The sequence below is a fragment of the Biomphalaria glabrata genome, chromosome 3 (assembly GCF_947242115.1).
Source record: "Biomphalaria glabrata chromosome 3, xgBioGlab47.1, whole genome shotgun sequence".
NCBI classification, from domain to species: Eukaryota; Metazoa; Mollusca; class Gastropoda; family Planorbidae; genus Biomphalaria; species Biomphalaria glabrata.
Genome location: NC_074713.1, coordinates 3,210,761 through 3,231,053, shown reverse-complemented (window position 1 = coordinate 3,231,053; position 20,293 = coordinate 3,210,761). Strand labels below are relative to the sequence as shown.

Genomic DNA, 20,293 nt, shown 5'->3' with positions numbered 1-20,293 from the left:
TTTTCTTTACCATGTTTAGAAATTATTTTTAGAAATTATTTTTAGAAATTATTTTTTAAAATATTTTTTTTTTCATTTTATTTATTAAAATATAGAAAAATTGTAGTGATCTAAGCAGCAAGTTAGATGCTTTGAAAGATGATTGGTCAGAAATAAATAAATGTTCTGATGCTAGTCCTGAATTTGTCCAATCACATCTTGAGAAAGTTAAGGTAAGAAAACATTGACAATAAGCTAGGTATCATGGGTAGTTCTAATAGCCTCTGAGAACCAGTCCAACTTTTGGTCTTCATATGTGGCTCAGATATTTGGTCCATTGGAACTGTTATTACTGACAAGAGAACAAGCAAAGGCAAGTAACTGGGGCCAAAACCAGCTTTGGGCAGGGGGCCTCCTTAGCCTTGGCTGGCTGCCCATGTAGGAGAAGGAAAACTCTGAATTCCATTTAAATATGCCTTGCAACTATACCCAAACATGGAAGAGTCTGTGAGGCCACTGATCCCAAACTGTATCAGCACTTGCTGTTTTTATGGATAATTTGATGCATGGAGAGGAGGAACTGCTGCATAAGTGGCATTGTTACGACCATAGTTATTGCCCAGGTACTCATCTCATTTCTATGAGATGATGCATAGTCACTATCCACCTGAAGGAGGCCATATGTGGGAAGAGTTTAATGTGTTTTTAATAAAATTGATTGAAGTAATTAATTGATTCAAACTTCAATTAATTGTCCCAATACATTTAAGACAATTACTTTTAAAACAGATTTTATTTTAGAAAAATGTAGATCTTATGATCATGTATTGTTATAAACTATGAGCGAAGGCTTTATGAAACCTTGAAAGTGTACAATAAATGGGGACTCTTATTTCCTTATCTGTTTAAAAACAGACTTTTCTAGAAGATGTGGAGCTAAACAGACCTGTCATTGACAATGTGAATGAAACTGTGCGTGATCTTGAGAGAGTGGCCAACAGCAAAACTCGTGATGCATTAAGTCGTTTAGTGGAATCATTAAATACAAGATGGACAGACTTAGTTGGTGATGTGGAAGTCAGAACTTCAACCTTACAAGTAAGATTTCTATTTCCACTTGCTTCAAGCTATTTCAATTTTTAAAGTAAATGGGACTATGAAAATTAAGAAAGCTTTAAGAAATGTTTAAGAAATTAACATATTGGCTTATAAATTAGCCGTTGAAATTATAGTTAAAATATTATAGAACAAATGCTTAGTTATCTTTATCCACACTTATTTGTTTGTTTTTGTGAGTCAAGTTATTCAATGTTGATTCTGTCACAGAGTGGACGTTTGGATTAAACAAGGTTTATCACATTCCTGTATAAGATTTAATAGACACAATAGTGGGTTGACAAGTATCAGCATTTTATTCCAAATTAGTATAGAAAAAAATAGTTCAACCAATTTTGGCATTTATTTGTTCAACCATCAAATTAGTTAATTGCCTTAATACTTTATAAAATTGATTTACAAAAACAAAAATTAAAAGTATAGATCTATTTACATTAAAAGTTTCAAAACAATTTTAAGGGAAAGGGGAGGAGGTAATCAATGTGCTCAAGAAGCAGGTAACATTCCATTTCAAATGTTATTATTCATGGTTAAGCCCCTTTGAATGTATTTTTTCCATTAGAGCCCAGTTTGATAACTGTAGAAAGCAGATGACTCAGACTAAATAGATAAGGTGTTAATTAGTCATAGAGCTTCAGGGTTTGACATCTCCACCCAGCACTATTTGAGGAGGAAGTGTTAACATAAACATCTATTGCTTTATTTAGTTACACAAATCATGCTAAGTTATGTGGCTATTGCAGTTGCAAAGATATATCTATGCAGTCACTTCTGTCTTTAAAGCCTGTGTAAGTTTTCTCTTTGACTGCTCATATATAAAGTTTTTTTTAAATGTTGATGTTCAGTTGATTAGTAATGTCTGCATTCAGTATCTATTCTGGGATTAAAGTTTACACATGACATAGTTTACCTGTATGTTTAACTAGCAGGCCTACAGGTAAGTCCAATAGTTTAAATGGTAACAAATTCTCACTGAGGAAAAAAAAAAGGAGGGGGGTAGAGCCATTAGTCTCCCTGTAGACTACTCACAAATGAAAGTCTAGATTTTTTGATCTTATTAACTGTGAAATCAGAACTTTTTTTTTGGTTGGCTAGCACAATAAACTAGATATGTTCATTTGCAATGCTAAAATATTGATAGAGATGCTTAATTTCACTTAACAAGGATATTGACAGTCAGTGGAGAGACTTCACAGAGATAATGGCTTCCTTTATGATCACTATTGAAAAGTCTGAGTCCAGGATGACAACCAAATATGATGCCTATACATACACTGGTCTCTGTCAACGCCTGAGTGATTTAAAGGTAAAGTATAATTTTTTTTTTTACACTTGCACCTAACAGTCTAAGCTAGAAACTATACATTAAGTATGCCATATAAGTTTTTGTTAACTAATACCTTTATGATTTGTCAATTATAGTTGGTAATATCAGCTCTTATTAGAGGCTTATTGAGAAGGAATCTGCATACAATAAATCTGTTGTAGCCAGAATTTTAAAAAAATTAAATAACACTTTTGAAAAAAAAACTTTGTGACTTTCTTGAACATAGTTCTGCACATATTTCTGTCTCCCTTCAGCTCCTCTTGTGTCAACCATCAGTTGTTGTTTTTATCTGTAAAGTGAAATGTTGAGTTAGGAAGGTTAATACTACCTGTAAAGTGAAATGTTGAGTTAGGAAGGTTAATACTACCTGTAAAGTGAAATGTTGAGTTAGGAAGGTTAATACTACCTGTAAAGTGAAATGTTCAGTTAGGAAGGTTAATACTACCTGTAAAGTGAAATGTTCAGTTAGGAAGGTTAATACTACCTGTAAAGTGAAATGTTGAGTTAGGAAGGTTAATACTAACTGTAAAGAGAAATGTTGAGAGATTTTCAAAGAATGTAGATAGTAAAATATTATTCTTACACATTTTTTGACTGCCTGGTGCACTTACTGATATATATATATATATATATATATATATATATATATATATATCCTATACTCTTAAGCGAGCAATTCTTGTATGTATGTATGTATGTATGTATATATATTTATATTTATATATATATATAAATTTTATTTCGAAAACGGCTCTAACGATTTTCTTTAAAATTTCAAGGTATGTGCATATTAGTGAGAAAAAAATTCTCAACTCATTGGCCGCATCGGGAAAACTCGAGGTCGACCGTTATATCAGTTTGAAAATGCCTCATTATCGAAAAATTAATTTTGGCTGCAATGTTTTATGAATGAAAATTTTCCATGACGTAAACGGGAAAAATGCTGCTTACGTCACTAGGCTTACCGCAGTATACTAAAATATTTCTTAGCAAACAAGAACGAGTTTTAAAGGATCAATAGACCTAATTAAACATTTGCGCACCATCTTACTGTAGATTGATTTATTATAGAACTATGAAAGAAAAGTAATGAAATTAAATGTGCCGATATATGATTAGTTATTGTGTTTTAAGTGCTTAATGAGTAGTTTACTCTTTAATTGCGTAGAGCGGTGTAGATACATTTTACATTGTTGTTTATTTTGCTGGTGACCTCCATCTGTCTCGTTCTGAGGCCGCATGCAACCATGTGCTCTCTTCTATGTCAGCTAAGTAAAGTTTGCGCCATAAGCTAGTCTTTTAAGGGTTTCGGTGTTACGTCGACCACTTTTTAGCTCACCAAAAAAGACTGCCTTTGGCATGCGTTCGTCTGAGATTCGTCTCCCATACAGGATACTGCTCTATCCAGCGTAACTGTCGGACTTAAAGAATTCCCTCTATACAAAGGCCGCGGATACACATTTGAGACCAAAAGAAAATTTGCTGCCGAGGACAGACGCAGACGCTAAAAGAAAATCTTAATCGAGCACCGCGGACAATGGTTATGCTTGCCCTGGATGTGGCAAGATATGCAGGTCACAGCTGCAATCCTCATTAATTTTCGGACTCTAAGACAAGCCTTATTATTATTATTATTTTGCTGGTGAATTATTAAGACTAAGACTAAGACTAAGACTGCTTTATTGATCCTTACGGAAATTTGTTGTGATTACAAGGACTCGTTTCTCATATAAAGACAACACAACAGAAAAATACACATAAATACAACAGACAGCATGTGTTCATGCTTCAGTGTCTACCTCTCCTGTACCAAAACAAAGGAAATGGTCATAACACAACTTCTCTACGCCTTACTTGCTCACACTAAACATGATATCCATCTAGCGGTCAACCAGTTTGCGTACACTGCAGCCTCATTTGATTTAACTATAAACCTCGGTAAAAAGCTTGGAGTTAGGTCCAGGAGAGCTCTGAATGGATGGATGTGTAAAAGCAGGCCATAGCACCACTAGAATGGATGGATGGCAAAAGCCGGTATGAGCTTCCTATAGTCCGACAGTCAGGCTGGGCAGGGCACGTATCCCGTATGGGTAACGAGCATATTGTTTGGCGTAACAGAGGTGCCCCACGGAAACGTTTCTTTAGAAAACTAATGCCATGATTTAAGTCTAATAAGAAAAAATGCGCCATTTTACTTTGTCACTAAGTGCATGTTTTACCCTATAACGTAGAGAAGTTACATTGCAAAGACTTTCTTCCAAGCCAATAATAGTAAGCCTACAATAGTTTTACGCAAAAGATGGATTGTAAAACTATAAGACGGACGTGAGCTGTAGTTTGTCTAGACTATAGGAGGACTTAAAAGACTTTAAATTTAATCGACATGTACAATTAGGCCTACAATTAGAACTAACAGAACACTAAAACAACTCTTCAGATTAGTAGTCTTTATCCGATCGCTCATTTTCGTAATTACAAGAATATTCCCAAAATGACTTCGGGTATATAACCTTCCGAAATTATTTAACAGAGCGAGGTTCGGCCACCTGGTACAAAAATATTCTCAAAATGACTTCGGGTATATATCCTTTCTTGACAAATTATTCATCCGAGCGAGGCTCGGTCACCTGATATTATTTACCACTATGTGCCAAGCTTTCAAACATATAAAACTCTACCTGCTGCCTGCCCTTCTCCTCAATGCAGTGGCTACTATCTGACTGACCCAATGAGTACTTTGTACCTCCTCAATGCTGACAGAACATGACAGTTTGTTGGCACCATGTTGTGACTTTCTTGAACAAAGTTCTGCACATATTCCTGTCTTCCTTCAGCTCCTCTTGTGTCAACCATCAGTTGTTGTTGTTTTTTGTCATCCAGTGACAGAGACTAAACAGGTCAAATAAAGAGAGAAATGATTTTATCAAAATCTTCAAGTTTACATAATTAGTCTCAATGTTCTTGTTAATTTCCTTGCTAATGTTTCAGTGGATAAGCCTCTAAAAATGAGCTAGCTTCAATAAATGGTCAATCTTTAATTATTGATTTGTTTAAACAGGAAGTGCTTGAGAATCTAGAAAACATGGAGCCCACTATTGCTCAGCTGAACACAACCAGGATGATGTTACAGAGGGCACTACCAACAGCTGAGGCTAAGATAGCATCTCAAGAACAGTTCCTTCTTATCATGGAGAAGTGTGAGAGGTATGTTCAATAATACAAGGAAGATAAATGTCTGTTAGATGAGACGTTAATTCCTTTTTGTACTGAAGAAATAGAGAAACAGTTGCTGAGTGGTAAAGCACTTGGCTTCTGAACCGTGGGTCCCGGGCTCGAATCATGGTGATGACTGGGATTTTTAATTTTGGGATCTTTGGGCAAGGTGTGCGATATGATAAAAAATTCCTTTTTAGCACCAAAGAAATGTGAGTCATAAGTCATCTTATAAATTACAGGTCTTACTTCAAAAGAGAAGATAATTATGCCCTGCATGTATTCCTGTGTTAATCTAGTCATGCATGTTAATCTGTGAATGTTTTTTTCTGGCTGAATCAGGGCAAATGAGATTAACTTCTACTAATAGTGTGTTCTTTGCTGTTAATTATTTTTTTCTGTAATAAACGTTTTGTTTAATAAGAAAGAAACTGTGAACAAAGGATATAAATAGAGATTAAATTAAACTCATGCCATGCCTTTTTTTTTATCATTACTAAAAGAGAAATGCTAGTGATTACTTACTTTCATTAAATCATTAAAGATGACACTGTTAGACAATTGACAAACAATATTAGAGAAAGATATACCTACATACCTACCAATTAAATACTAACTACTTATGGCAATGCCTTTGCTCACTTCAGACTAACAGTGAAAGTCAGAGAAGAAATGTCTGCTTTAAAGGAAGAGCTAGAGAGTAGAGATAAACTGATGTCAGACATTGACCAGATGACAGTTTGGCTGCAGGACACCATGTACATGATCCAGACCAATAAAGAAGACATACAAACCATTGCTGAGCTCAAAGTATGTACAAATAATTCATAGGAATGGATTGTATTAGCAATCTTACCAGTATGTATCCTCCTGACCAGTATCTTGTGTCCTCCTGACTGCATTGACAATCTTACCAGTATCTTGTGTCCTCCTGACTGCATTGACAATCTTACCAGTATCTTGTGTCCTCCTGACCAGTACCTTGTGTCCTCCTGACCAGTATCTTGTGTCCTCCTGACTGCATTGACAATCTTACCAGTATCTTGTATCCTCCTGACCAGTATCTTGTGTCCTCCTGACTGCATTGACAATCTTACCAGTATCTTGTGTCCTCCTGACCAGTATCTTGTGTCCTCCTGACTGCATTGACAATCTTACCAGTATCTTGTATCCTCCTGACCAGTATCTTGTGTCCTCCTGACCAGTATCTTGTGTCCTCCTGACCAGTATCTTGTGTCCTCCTGACCAGTATCTTGTGTCCTCCTGACTGCATTGACAATCTTACCAGTATCTTGTATCCTCCTGACCAGTATCTTGTATCCTCCTGACCAGTATCTTGTGTCCTCCTGACTGCATTGACGGTCTTACCAGTATCTTGTGTCCTCCTGACTGCATTGACAATCTTACCAGTATCTTGTGTCCTCCTGACCAGTATCTTATGTCATCCTGACCAGTATCTTGTGTCCTGACTGTATTGACAATCTTACACAGTATCTTGTGTCCTACTGACTGTATTAGCAATGTTACCAGTATCTTGTGTCCTACTGTCCAGTATCTTATGTCCTCCTGACCAGTATCTTGTGTCCTACTGACCAGTATCTTATGTCCTCCTGACCAGTATCTTGTGTCCTGACTGTATTGACAATCTTACACAGTATCTTGTGTCCTACTGACTGTATTAGCAATGTTACCAGTATCTTGTGTCTTACTGACCAGTATCTTATGTCCTCCTGACCAGTATCTTGTGTCCTGACTGTATTGACAATCTTACCAGTATCTTGTGTTCTACTGACTGTATTAGCAATCTTACCAGTATCTTGTGTCCTACTGACCAGTATCTTATGTCCTCCTGACCAGTATCTTGTGTCTTGACTGTATTGACAATCTTACCAGTATCTTGTGTCCTACTGACTGTATTAGCAATCGTACCAGTATCTTGTGTCCTACTGACCAGTATCTTGTGTCCTGTCTGTATTAGCAATCTTACCAGTATCTTGTGTACTAATGAGTGTATTAGCAATCTTACCAGTATCTTGTGTCCTCTTGACCAGTATCTTGTGTCCTACTTACTTCTTACTGTTTAAGCAATCTTACTAGTATCTTGTGTCCTCCTGACCAGTATTTGTTTGTAAAATGTTGTTTCGGATGTTCCTTCAGAGTTGAAGATAGTTTTACTTCCTAGTCCAAACCTCCCGCAGGGTGACGGGGGATGGGAGTGGGCAGGGTTTGAACCAAATACCATTGATAAATCCTGACTGTATTAGCAATCTTACCAGTATCTTATGTCCTCATGTACTTTATTGTTTGTTGCATTTTTTTTTATGTAAGAGATTTTTTTTCAAAGATTCCTAAAGTTATATTGAAAAAAAAAACATTTCAGATTTATGAGCAAGAAATGGTGATACACATGGAAGAGATGAAATCATTAGAACTCTCCATGGAGACTAAATACTCTTCCCGAGGGTTAGAAGTTCCTTTAGAAATTCAGGAACATTTCACAGATCTGCATTCTGCTGAGTCCACAGCCAGAGCAGCAGTTCGGTACATAGAAGAGGAGCTGCTCCATCTGAAGGAAGACAGAGAGATGTTCAGAACTGTGCTCATCAGAGTCACAACATGGTTCCAACAGACTGACATGAAGCTACAAGAAGATATTCTCAGCATTGAGGAGGCACAACTTGCTCATCAGGTCAGTATGCTAGTGGCCTAGTTATAGGGGGGGGGGGGGAAGAGAAATGTTACACAAAAACATCACCACAAAATAGAGAAGAAATACAATAATTGAAAGCAAATGTTTAGACACTTGGACTCCCTGAATATAATTTGACAAATTTTAAATAGTAAAAGCTTTATGATGCATATTGACTAAGTCAAACTGATATGGTCTTACTTTCAAAGTAAAGTAAATGAATTATTTGTCAACTTTAGCTTAAGCCAGTTGAACAGGTTTATTGTCTGGACATGTTAAGTTTGAAATTTTAACTAAGATTTTTGCAATTGTCAACTTCAGGTATCCCAAAGTCTGACTATCTTTCTCCATTTCTGTCATTTGCTTTGAATAGATTCTTTCAATGATCTGCCCGTCCTTTCTTTAATGGTGTCTTTCCATCGTTTTCACTCTATTCGTCCTCTTCTTTTTCCTGGTACTGTTCCCTGAAGGAAGGTCTTTTCGAGCCCTGAGGACCTTGTCATATGGCCATAAAGTTTTAGTTTGCGTTTTTTTGACAGTGGTCAGCAGGTCATTGTTATTGCCCAATTTGGATTGTGATCCTGTTTCAAATATTTGCATTTGTGACCTAGTATCCTACTATACATATTATCCTCTCTAGTTCTGCACTTAGCGTCTAAGATTCGCAGTATATAAGATTGACTGCATTGGTACATTATCTTATGCTTTTCAAAAGAACATAAAGGAGTTCTAGTTTTGGACTTCCTTAGAGCCAAAGTAAATATTATCAAAGAAAAGATTTTAAAAAAAGGAAATCTCTAAAGCATTATTGTGAAGAATTCTGGGAATGTTGTAAGAACTACGTCTCTTGGATCGACTCCATTTTCTCAGTAAAGATCGTCTCTATAGTGGAGGAATGGGTTTCATTAGAACTGGAAGGCTCTAAGAACATATTGTGTGTTTTATAGATCTAATAGGAGACGTCTCATATAGGTTTGGTTGGTTTCCTTCAGTCATAGAACCACTGTGACTCCAAGGGTTTATAACGTTGAATGAGATGAAAGCCTGGGTATAAGCTGTGGTCAGTCTCCAACGCAGCGCCCACCTCCCCAATACATACTATCCAAGCAACTTTGGTTCCAGCAATGACAGTTTGGAATCGGCATCGTAGTATGTTTGATTTATTAATGTATTAATTAACCACGTGGGTCTATCTGGTAAAATCATTGGCAAAAAACAAACCCCATTTGGGCAGTTGTTTGAGACAAACATCTATAAAAAAGCTAACAAGATCCTCGAAATAAAGAATCACCCTTTGTGTCAGGATTTTGTGATTTTACCATCACAAAGGAGATACAAGACATCGATAGCAAAGACAAACAGACGCAAACACTCTTTTGTTCCCCTGGCAATCAAATCATTAAATAAGAACAATCTGAAAGGCTATAAACTTTGTCACATGTAAATTATGAGTGAGTCTGGTGTGAATGTACACTTTGGTTTCTTAGAGTTATAATGTCTTTTGTTTGGTGTAATGCACAAATTGTAAGACAAATTTCCATACGAACAATAAATATTATTATTATTATTATCTTTTACTTTGAATGTACTGGTGTATGATTCATATTAAAAACAAACAGAACAAACTCATCTTTCCGCAATTTTGAAAGGGCGTTGAGATATTTTATTTCTGCCTTGTCAACAACATCACAAGATTGGACAAGTTTTAGCTATAATTATAAGTCTACTTTTAGATCCATTAGAAAGTTTTCTCTGTTACAGATAAAGAACTTGTAACTCACGGGTAGGCCCTACTATGTTTTTATTTAGGTCCAGCAGCCTTCCTGTTGGCTACTATAATTATAATGACTATACTATAATATAATTGTTTTTTAGAAGCATAACGAGAGGTCTATATAAAACTAGTCGACCGGAGGCGTAGCATACGCCGCTATTTTGCCAACCTTAGGCCACTGCAACCTTTTATAGGACCCGCGCTAATTTTAGGTGTATAAATTATTAAATTAAACTATTTTATAACTTATAACAGATTTCCCGCGGCTTCCTGTCGATTTAACAGGAGGTCCTGGAAATCTCCTGAAATTGCAAAATATACGCTCGTGGAAATATCCGAAAATTATTAAAATCTTTTGAATACCAATCTCCTGAAATATACAGACGAAAATTGACCTTTTTTTTTTTTCACTCTTAAATTACTTAGGATAACTCACTCCGTCCGAGTTGCAAGAATATAAGAGTGATCTTTCCATTATGTCCAAACTCTTGAGCGTGCTCTATCGCTTCGATAGTTACTACAGAGTAGATTATTTACCCCCCCCCCCTTTTTTTTTTAACGTAGATTATTTACCCCCCCCCCTTTTTTTTTAACGTGAGGTGGAAATTAAAAAAAAAAAAAACGAGTGATAGTGCAACGGTCCTGCCTTGCTATTTTGTGACTACGTGTTCTCCCCCCCCCCCCACCTCTCTTGTTTTCTGTCAGCCCCAACTGTTTATTCATTATTGTATTGACATGCGGTATCAGCCTCTTGTTTGCATGTAATATTTAACATGACATTGACATACGATTTCATTTATCATCTCGTCGCCACTATTTGAAATCAATAAGAGCCATGCAATTGGGCATACCACTTTATAAGATGGCTTCTTTGAAACTTAGAAACGTGTCCTTTGCAAAATTAATTGATTGATGGGATAGCGAATGTCGTGTGCAAAATTAATAGTATAGATTTATGGATGTCGTGTGCAAAGTTGATATAATAAATTTATTAGCGAATTTTATGTGCAAAGTTAAGAACTTTTGACCATATCTGTTTGCAAGATGATAGGTTGTTGCAGACTGGTCATAAGTAAAAAAAAAAAAAATATCCACTATCTCAGTATTATACCATACCAAATATCAAGGGCATTTTACAGTTTGAAAGTTCCGCCTCTAGACCATTCTCCATCAAGAGAGGAGTAAAATAAGGATGTGGTACTCACCAGCGCTTTTAAATCCCTGGAAGATGAAGTCAACATCCAAAGTAGATCCGATGGAAAGCTATTTAACCTGGTACGTCTTAAAGCCAAAACTTACAGACGGCGTATCTTGATTAGGGAACTGCTGTTCGCCGATGATGCGGCACTCATATCTCATTCACAAGAAGGATTTCAAAGACTTGTGAATGCTTTAGCAGTGCTTGTTAATAGTTTAGCCTTATAATAAGCCTCTCCTTGACATCCTGGCCAAAGACGTAGCAGAAATAGCCGCGATACATTTTGGAAATCACACCCTTACGGTGGTGCAGGAAGTCACCTACGTGGGATCGACAATCGCCAGAAACTTAGAATTAGACATTGAGCTGACAAATAGGAAAGGCTTCTGCGGCAATGGCAAAGCCACAGACCTATATATATATATATATACATTGGGAAAATGCTAAATTGACTACAGCAACCAGAATACTAGTCTACAATGCTTGTGTTGTGAGTACTCTTATTTATGGTAGTGAGAGCTGGGCAACATACATGCGTCGAGAGCATACATTAAATAGCTTCCACTTACCTGTGTGTGCTGGTACGAACCTCGCCGAGAGCAAAAGAAAGGACGCTGCCTTATTCAAGAGACAGAAAACGAAAGCTGCACTATCAGCTAGCTCTAAAGCAGTTGCATATGCATGCACGAACTGTGGCAAACTCTGCCACTCCAGAATGGGCTTAATTAGCCACTCTAGATTCTGCCCCATCTCAACACGAAACCAAAACCAGTGACTTATCTGGGCGCATCCATTGTCTTCCCAGATAGAGTGAGCCGTTACTAACCATACCACCTCTTACATTTCTGGGAATCTTTTTTTTAAATACTAGTTGACCCACGGCGTAGCATACGCCGCTATTTTTGCAGGGCCGGCCTTAGGGCACTGCAACCTATGCGACCGCAGTGGGCCCCGCACTTTCATAGGCCCCACGCTAATCCTAGGTGTAAATTATTAAATTACACCATTTTATAACTTATAACAGATTTTCTGCGGCCTCCTGATTTACCAGAAGCTCCTGGAAATCTCCGGAAATTATTAAAATCTTTTGAAAACTCTCCTGAAATATAGACAAAGTTGTCATTTTGGGGTGTCATTCAATATGGAAAACGCCAATCCTACGCGCGATTATACAATACCCGTAATTGTGGAATCTGGTGAAAGAAGCTTCTCGCGCCTCAAACTAATGAAGACTTACTTGAGGTCAAAAAAATTCTCGAAGATAGATTGAAATTGAGCGTGACCTGTATAGGAAACATAATTTTTATGACATACTGTATGACTTCGCTACACGCAAGGCTCGTAAAGTAATTCCGTACGTAGTAAAGAATGCAAAGATGAATTTATTTTATAATACAAACTCTTAATTTTCACTTATTATCTGTATCCCTACCCAAACTGGGCCCCGCAAAATCCGTTTCGCATAGTGCCCCACAATGGTTAAGTCCGGCTCTGCTATTTAGTGACGGGTGAATACTACTTGTTCTCCCCTACCCTTTTTTTTTTCGCTGCTAAAGTTACTTGGGGTAACTCTAGTCCGACTTGCAGAAATCAAAGAGTGATCTTTCTATGACTTCTTGCTTGGTGGTGTTAGGAATGGTAGAGCCAGGAAGAGAACTTTATATATACATATATATATATATATATATATGATTATATATATATATATATATATTGTTGTAACCCTGCCTTGCACAAGTGCTTGAGGTGCGCACTAGCGCACTAGTGAACGTAAACAGGAAGACACTAGAAGAGAGAGAAGAACAGTGCATCAGGGATCGTGAAGAGTCTGAATGTTTGGAAACTAAGAGGCCAACTTTTGTGCTGCCTGAAGGTTGTAGAAGGGACCTGGAGCGAAGCGGGGAAGGCTGTCGTTTGTCCACATTCGGGTTGCTGTCTAAAGGACTGGTAAATTAGTAGAAAGACTCTGAGGAAGCTGAAGGATGCTATGTGTTTATCAATATATATATATTATATATATATATAGAGAGAGAGGTAGATAGATAGATTACACCTTTTTTTTTGGTGTGTGCGTGTTTTGGGAAAAAGACGCCGAGACTAAAGATATGAGAACCTCTGTTTTTATCGATGTAAGATCTATAAGACATTGTGACATTATGTTTTTAATGCTGTGTTTTGTTTGCTGGCATTCCACTGCGAAAAAAAAAATATTTAGCGCTTGAACTACAAGAAACAAGCTTCACACTGTGTCAGTTACAAGGGACATAACACTAACCTACACCTCTACGTCTTGTCCTGTGTCTCCTCGGGGTGTTGACTATTCCAGACCCGAATCAATTCTATCGATTATATTATCCCCCTTTGAATTGTGCAGACTTGGACGGCAACGCTTGAATAGACGTTGTCCTTTCTCCACCCCCATTCAACTGAATCACAATATCTGCACACGTTTGAACAATGGGTCACTTTGAATGACTTTTTCTACCGGAACTTCACATTAATCAAGATATGAACTCTGGAAGAATGGACCAGGTGCCCTCAAAACATTGGTAGTCACGGTCTCAAGTAAGTTGACGTCCAAGGGATTAGCCGCTAATCTGTGGATTTTAATGTCAAATCGGGCTACATGTATATCTTATATATCTATACTAACTCTCATCTGAGAAGGATCAGATATACTCATCAATTTCATTGGTTCGTAACTGAATTGGTCAGCGATTTTTAAAAGGAATAGTTGTTTTTTGTTTTTTTTTAAAGTTATACGTATTTCTATTTATGTATGTATTTTATCTTCAAGTTCATTTGAGTGACTTGAAATAAAAGTCAAAACATTTTTTTAATCTTCTTGTGTACACAGGTATGTATGTTAATATGTGATGACTTTGAAACGAAAGGTTACTGTGCTGTTTTTCATATTGGCTGGAGTCATTATTGCTGTTCATTAGCCTACTTCTAGGGACTACGATTATTGTGTGCGTGTACGAGAGAGAGAGAGATAGAAAGAGAGGTGGAGCACACCAAGGGGTTTGAGAGTCTCTCTCTGAAGGCAGCACTTGTTTTAAATCATAGTTCCTGATATCAGTGACTTAAAGGTGTCATAAGAATCAATAAGTGAAGTAAAACGCAGATCGTTTAAACTCATGTAACTCAAGTGATCCACTTTGCTGATACTCTGTGTAGGCCTGTATGCCTGTACGCACTTAGCGAGCCTCTATAGACAAACTGCCAAACTATGCAGGGGGCGGGTCGTGTCACACAATGCTTCTCAAAATGTCTGAAACAGCTGACCAGCATTTTTCGTAATTCTCAAACTGATTATTAAATCGGTATAACAAAAAGTCTAATTATAGGTAATCATATGGTCTGTTTGTTTATATGTAAATGGGGACTTAAGTCAAATATAGACCTTTACAAGCTAAACTTTATTCAATTCCAGGTATGCTAGAAAATAACGTGCCATGCAGTATTATTCTGACTTACTTTGAGAATCACTGGTGTAGATTTGTTTTACTCGAATAAGAACGTCTTCAGTTCATGTGTGATACTTTCAGAAAGGAACCAACAAGAGTTTCCATTCATTACTTTTGGTAGAACTCATGAACAAGTAGTCAAACCTTCGGATCGGTATTTTGTTTTTCTTTTGTCTGGTGTTTGTAGACTTTAGTGTTAACTGGTGGAAAGTGAAATGCAAGGTCCGCACTCATTGTTCAAGATTCGTGTAATCTCGATAACTCTAAGCAGGCTTGCACACAGTAGTTAATGATTGCAGTGGAGGTTATAATAATAGTGTTGACTGAACGTGTGCGACCAAGCCAAAGTTTTAATTACATCGCGAGAAGATAAGACGGCTTGAGTTTCTTGTGGATTATCTTGTGTTATAGTTGATGAATAGAGATTTGTAAGGTGAACCACTCCATCAAAGTATGGATTGTTGTTAGAGTTACTTCTCTTATCATTTCCTTAGGTCTTGACTAGGACGTAATTATCTTTGAAGGAAAGTAATTTGTAAGAGTATGAGATAGACTTCAATAAAAATCAATGTACAGATTTTATTTGAAAGACTTCAAGTAGAAAGGATAGGGGTGCACTCATTACGTTGATCAAGTCTATGCCTCTGGTAACCGAGGACGAAATGCTAGTATTGATTGGATTTCTTTATTTGCATAGCGTGTAGAGGAAAATGAAAGTAGAAATAAAGTCATTGCAATGTTAACAAATGTAATGATCTTTTTAAATGTTTGGACGCAAGCATTTCTTAAATTCTTTTTATTTTTAAGTTTCATGTTTAAACAAAATCTAGACGGTTATAAAAATACAAATTTGTCATCTGATTTAATCATTGAAGAGTGAACATCTATTATGAAACATTTCAGTAGACTCTTTTATTAAGACCAGCTTTAGTGACGCAAGCGTTTTATAATAGTATCCAAGTGTGTACCAAAAAAACAAGAAGTAACATTTTCTACACACTTCACTGTAACAACACTTTCTACACACTTCACTGTAACAACACTTTCTACAAACTTCACTGTAATAACACTTTCTACACACTTTACTGTAACAACACTTTCTACACACTTCACTGTAATAACACTTTCTACAAACTTTACTGTAACAACACTTTCTACACACTTCACTGTAATAACACTTTCTACACACTTCACTGTAATAACACTTTCTACACACTTTACTGTAATAACACTTTCTACACACTTCACTGCTACAACACTTTCTACACACTTCACTGTAACAACACTTTCTACACACTTTACTGTAACAACACTTTCTACACACTTCACTGTAATAACACTTTCTACACACTTTACTGTAATAACGCTTTCTACAAACTTTACTGTAACAACACTTTCTACACACTTTACTGTAATAACACTTTCTACACACTTCACTGTAACAACACTTTCTACACACTTCACTGTAACAACACTTTCTACACACTTCACTGTAACAACACTTTCTACACACTTCACTGCAACAACATTTTCTACACACTTCACTGCAACAGTCCTTTCTACACACTTCACTGTAACAACACTTTCTACACACTTTACTGTAACAACACTTTTTACACACTTCATTGTAATAACACTTTCTACACACTTCACTGTAGCAACACTTTCTACACACTTCACTGTAACAACACTTTCTACACACTTCACTGTAACAACACTTTCTACACACTTCACTGCAACAACATTTTCTACACACTTCACTGTAGCAACACTTTCTACACACTTCACTGTAACAACACTTTCTACACACTTCACTGTAACAACACTTTCTACACATTCCAGTAACATTTTCTACATGGTGCTTAGTAACAACACTTTTTACATATTTCACTGTAACACTTTCTTCATACTTCACTGTAATAACACTTGTATAAAATCTACACAGTAACAACACTTTCTAAGCAGTAAAACACTTTCTACACACTACACAGCAACAACGCTTTCTACACAGTAACAACACTTCTGCCCTCGAAGTCACGTCTATATTTCATAAGATACGATCAGTAAGTTTTGAGCTCAACCAATAAGTAAAGAATGAAAAGTTTACATACAAATTGTATTCCACTTGTTAAAGACCAACATCAAATTGCATAAGCAGAAGGTCAGTTTCATATTGTTAGATGGGGTAGGGGCTACATCGAACAACTATATTTCAGCCAAACTTGCCTGTCGCTTGATTATTTCCAGGTCGTATATCTAGTATTGCCACTCGAGTGTGTTGTTCGTGTCTCTATCTTATTAGCTGGAACAAAAAAGAGTTCTATTCAAGTAGGCCTACTCTGTTTATTGCTAGCTTCAACAAGAGACAATCATAAATGTAAAGGAATCAATAATATACTGGAGAGTTTGTTCCCTTTAAATACAGGCGATTACGATAGATTTTCTATACAGCTCTTATAAACTAGCAGGATACGCACGCTCTTGTAGCATACATGGAAATTGCACCGTTTAAAGGTAAGCACATTTTAGTCCAGAAAATGTTCATTGTTCTTCTGATAGGAAAAAATTTTATATTTAACATTTATATTACCATGAGAATGGGCTCTTCTTTGTAAAGGTGGTGGAAAATGAAACTGTTCATTATTGTACTTTTGATAGGTCGATTCTACGGGGATATCGCGGTGATTGCGGGTCATTTTTATAAGCTTTGTAAGTACTCTATACCTCCATGTTCTCCTGACGCCTTTTTTACATTAAGAGAATCTTTGACTTCCCGGTTACTTTGAATGCTTTAAAAGATGAAAATATCTCAGTAAACACGAAGTTTTCGAATAAGGGCTAAGAACTTCCGGTTTGATCTAACGCGTCATCGACAACAAGTGACAGTTCTGGTAAAGTTCTGAAGACATTTCTCCAGAGAGATGAGTCTATGTTATTCAAGCAAAACAGATCTGTAGGCCTACATTCAAAACTTCACCCAGTGTTCATGTCATTCGTCCTAATGGAGTGAAGATAGAGCTACTAGAATGTCTATATCGATCTGGTAGAGTCATGACGAGTCATTTAAGTCTTCTAGTGTTTCAAGTTGGCAAGTGCTTCCTAGTCACCTGTGTCCACATTCTCTTGTTCAATGTATCCAACAAAATTTGTTTCGTTGGCTATGTTTTGAAACAATGCTTAGATTGAAAAAAAATGAGAAGACGAAGCTCGTCCATAGTGAGCTGTGATCATTTAATAGTATCACTAAAGATTAAACTCCGTGTTTCTACGTTAGCCAGTGGCATCTCCTAATGTTTTTTTGTTTTTTTTAAACTAGTAGGACTATAGGGTAGACGACGTAAGGTTCCCCTTTCAAACCTTCTGGACTATAGGGTAGATGGTGTAAATGTCATTGTAAAAGCATAGTTTCTAGTTTCTAAATATACCAAGATGTAAAGGCATAGTTTCTAAATATACCAAGATGTAAAGGCATAGTTTCTAAATATACCAAGATGTAAAGGCATAGTTTCTAAATATACCAAGATGTAAAGGCATAGTTTCTAAATATACCAAGATGTAAAGGCCATAGTTTCTAAATATACCAAGATGTAAAGGCATAGTTTTTAAATATACCAAGATGTAAAGGCATAGTTTCTAAATATACTTAGATTTATAGACATAGTTTTTGAAAATACAAAGATGTATTGACCACTCAATTGCATTGCTCCACCAATATTCACTTTAAAAACTTAAAATAAACCTGACTTTATCCCAAACTACTGATCATTAATTATTTTTTTTTTTTTATCTTTGGTCTCCCAGCATTTGAGTCTAGCAGAAAGTTTGAAAAAAATGTTTTCACTGCTGAGCTACATTGTAGATCTATTAATATTACAATGGGCATTGTTTATCTTTTTTAAATAAAAAAAAAATTTCGAATGTCTACTCTAGTACACTGTCTCCGCCCCCTCCTACTAGCAAGCGTCGAAAAGTACACATCCACTGCAATCTCGTAGATATAGATTTTACATTACAGCTTGTGTACGATGTCATCCCAGTCATACCTGAGACAGCTGATAGAAATGTTTGTTGACAATGTTCTTTAAATCAAATCTGGAACTTGACTTAGGAAACGAAAGTGAGATTTACAGTAGTATCGAGAGTATAAACGCGCTTGTAACGGGGCCTTCTTTTACGTACATGCATTCACTGCTTAGTAGCGAGGAAACTAGAGCAATAAAACTAATAAATAGATACTCCGTTGTACTGAGTTTCTTTGATAGGTAGGCCGTACCATCAAATGCTTGCTCTCTTTTCACCTTTGATTTTGTTCATTGAGCAATTCATTCCTTATTGACATGTGGACTCGGTTATCCAACTATTTATTCCTTTTTAATATCTACTATTTCTGCGTACCAAAAGAAATTCCGCTGTAGGACAGACGCAGACGGCGAAAAGAAAATCTTAATCGACCACCGGCGGACAATGGTTATGCTTGCCCTGGATGTGGCAAAATATGTAGGTTACATCTGGGGCTGCGAAACCACGGGAAATACTGCATTCCTCATTAAATATAATCTTCAGACTCGAAGACAAGCCTTACACATTTCTCCATTTAACAGAGGACCACCTTATTGATGTTTTTTTGAAAACAAGAACTTGACATTAAAGTATTAAAGTATCTTATCATTTGTTAAACCCCTTTTATACCCATTCATTGTTTAGACGCTGGGTCCCTCCTTTAAGTAGAAGATGAGGCCTCCATAGTTGTTAATTAATAACTACATTTAGATGTCTAGATTTATTACATCCCCTTACTTTCATAAAGAGACTGAGAATAGTTTAGTAGGCAACAGTAGTAAAAACAGTAGTTACAAACACCCAGGTGAAATTGCCTTGCTAAAGCTCAAACGGGTTCCCAAACATTAAATGTCATTTCTTAGCTAATGAAATCTGTCTTACTGTGTGTCAAAAATTGTATGTACATGTCAATTAAAGTTCTAAGCTTAAGTCGTAGTCTCTATGACTTGTTTTTGTAATTAAACATGAGTCTTGGCCTGTATGACTTGTGTGTCTTCAGAGTGTTTTCATTAAAAACACGTAGCTAACCTCTTGACAGTAATGATTGATCGCGTTTGTTGTTTCTACTGGAGTCGTATCATTCACTTGGTTACGCTAATTGTTTTCAGGCATTACTCTATCTAGCCTACTGCTTGCCACTGACGGCATGCTTTCATTTATCTTCTAGCCTGCAGGCCATTGTCGTGTAATTTTGAAGTTGATGTTATTGTATGCGCTTGTATGCTGGGGACATTGCTTCTTTAGAGGTGCAATGGAGGAATGCGTGGAGACTTTTTGTTTGTTACTGCTGAACTTTTGTCTTGTTTCCAAATGTATTCTTACACATGTTTGATTCTGTCTAATCGACTTGCGAGTATTTGTATGTACTTGCTGGAGGAAGAGGATTGTTAATATACATAAAACAAAAACAAAAAGTGTTCATAATGAATAATAAAGCACCTCCTATTGACCTAATGACTTCATTTTT

At 36.5% G+C, this 20,293-nt stretch overlaps 1 protein-coding gene across 7 annotated transcripts in view; it reads left to right on the top strand.

The window, feature by feature from the left end:
• The window catches only part of LOC106069939 (muscle-specific protein 300 kDa-like), a 224,566-nt gene that overhangs the window by 134,418 nt on the left and 69,855 nt on the right, over positions 1-20,293 (top strand). For all 7 annotated transcript variants that reach the window (XM_056022934.1, XM_056022937.1, XM_056022935.1 and 4 more), the window contains 6 exons: positions 96-212; positions 895-1,077; positions 2,261-2,401; positions 5,481-5,626; positions 6,283-6,445; positions 8,016-8,324. In XM_056022934.1, coding sequence (XP_055878909.1) covers positions 96-212; positions 895-1,077; positions 2,261-2,401; positions 5,481-5,626; positions 6,283-6,445; positions 8,016-8,324 — 1,059 coding nt within the window. The remainder of the gene's footprint in view (positions 1-95; positions 213-894; positions 1,078-2,260; positions 2,402-5,480; positions 5,627-6,282; positions 6,446-8,015; positions 8,325-20,293) is intronic.